This window comes from Wasmannia auropunctata, unplaced genomic scaffold (assembly GCF_000956235.1).
Source record: "Wasmannia auropunctata unplaced genomic scaffold, wasmannia.A_1.0 LD285687.1, whole genome shotgun sequence".
Taxonomy (NCBI): domain Eukaryota; kingdom Metazoa; phylum Arthropoda; class Insecta; order Hymenoptera; family Formicidae; genus Wasmannia; species Wasmannia auropunctata.
The window spans coordinates 1-1,637 of record NW_012077203.1 but is presented as its reverse complement, the minus strand read 5'-3'; the positions used below and the strand labels follow the sequence as shown (position 1 = coordinate 1,637).

At 27.4% G+C, this 1,637-nt stretch overlaps 1 protein-coding gene across 1 annotated transcript; it reads right to left on the bottom strand.

Annotated features, from left to right (window-relative positions):
- Positions 1-844: 844 nt before the first annotated feature.
- On the bottom strand, positions 845-1,572 carry LOC105461525 (the record flags this gene model as incomplete). Its single annotated transcript, XM_011708027.1, has 2 exons — positions 1,076-1,572; positions 845-916 (listed from the first exon to the last, which is right to left on the bottom strand). Coding segments are annotated over exons 1-2 (415 nt in total), but the record flags the coding sequence as incomplete, so codon positions are not given.
- Positions 1,573-1,637: the final 65 nt, after the last annotated feature.

Sequence of the window (1,637 nt, the reverse complement as noted above, 5' to 3'; positions counted from 1 at the left end):
GACGTGTGCTCTTCCGATCTATTGACTCTTGCGTTGATATGATGTAATTATTAAGATCAATGAAAAAAAATTAATTAAACTAAAATCTTATTATGTTCTGTCTCTTTATATTCTTATATTATATCTGCAATAGTAATTCTTTTCTTGCTCTACTTTTTGCATGATCGACTAGGAAGTTTCTATAATTTGACTCTTGCAGCGTTCCTTGATAATGGAATCATCATTAAAATCAATGAAAAAAAGGATTGATTAAAGCCTAACTTTTAATAGTTGGATCACAAAATAACTTTTCCTTTAATATTCAATTATTTAAATAAATAAGTTAAAATTATGTATAAGATAAAATTTACTAAAATAAAATACTTACATGTACGTTTTAGAGTTTTTTGTTTATTATGGATCCATGTTTTTATTTGGGGTGACGTTCTACGAGCCAATAAAGTATTTTTTTTTTTATTTCTTGAATCTCTTTTAAAGATGGCAGAGTCAGATTTTCCATATGTTTAGCAAATGCTTCAAGCACTACTTCTTTTTCTTTTTCAGTCCAGCGAGTTCTTTTCGTTTTTCCGTAAGGAAATGCTAGAAAGGATCAATATTAAGAAATAAATATATACAATATATTAATAATAAGTTTTTAATTGTGATAGTACACATACTGTAAACAAAAGAATAAAACTAGCATTAAGTGATATGTACTTAATACAATAGTATAACATAAAAACCAAAAATTTTTTTTATTTTAAAATGCCATACGATAATATATTATTCTAACAAAAATAAGAAGTATAATACAATATTTTACATAACAGAGCAATTTTTATATGCAGTATAAAGCAATACTTACTAGATCTTTTTCGTTTTTTATTATTGTCTTGGTATGACGTAGATGCTTCTTGAATGATACACGAAGATACATCTAAAATAAATAATGATATTATGATTTTGCAGAGTATATATTTAAAGATACAAACAAAAACTGCTATACGGACAATGAATGTACAGTATAACATAAAATGTATAAATTATTGTATATTTAATTAAACTTTTTATATATCATTAAAACAATTTTTCTTACTTTTTGTAGCAGCGATATCGATTGTAGTATCATTATAATCGATATCGTTAAAAGAATCGTTAAGATTTTCGTCTTCATAATCTGATGAAGATTCGTTATCTTGTGCATCTCCTTGTACCGCTTCTAAATATTGAGAAATTTTTAAAATATCTCTGCTTGCCTGTGGCTGTCTGTAGTGTTCTTTATGTATCTTATCTGCATGGCCCATAAATGTAGCCAAATCCGAAACTTCAACATCATTTAAATTCAGTTGAATACAATACGTCGCTATATGTTTCCTTAATATTGTACCACGCAAAGTTGTAGAAGAACTTGCATTACATTCCTCTGCAAATTTACGCATTAGAACGCATGCTCTAAGATACTTGTATCTATGGTTATTAAAACCAGGTAATCCAAAGATATATGGATTTTTGCTTGGTATGTTAGCTTCTTTTCGCCATTTTAAAATTAAAGTAACACAATCAAATAACTCATTAGATAATAAAACTGGCACAGTACGCCCCAGTTTTCCACGTATGCAAAATCTGACATATTTTTGTGCAATCTTTAGATCGGAAGA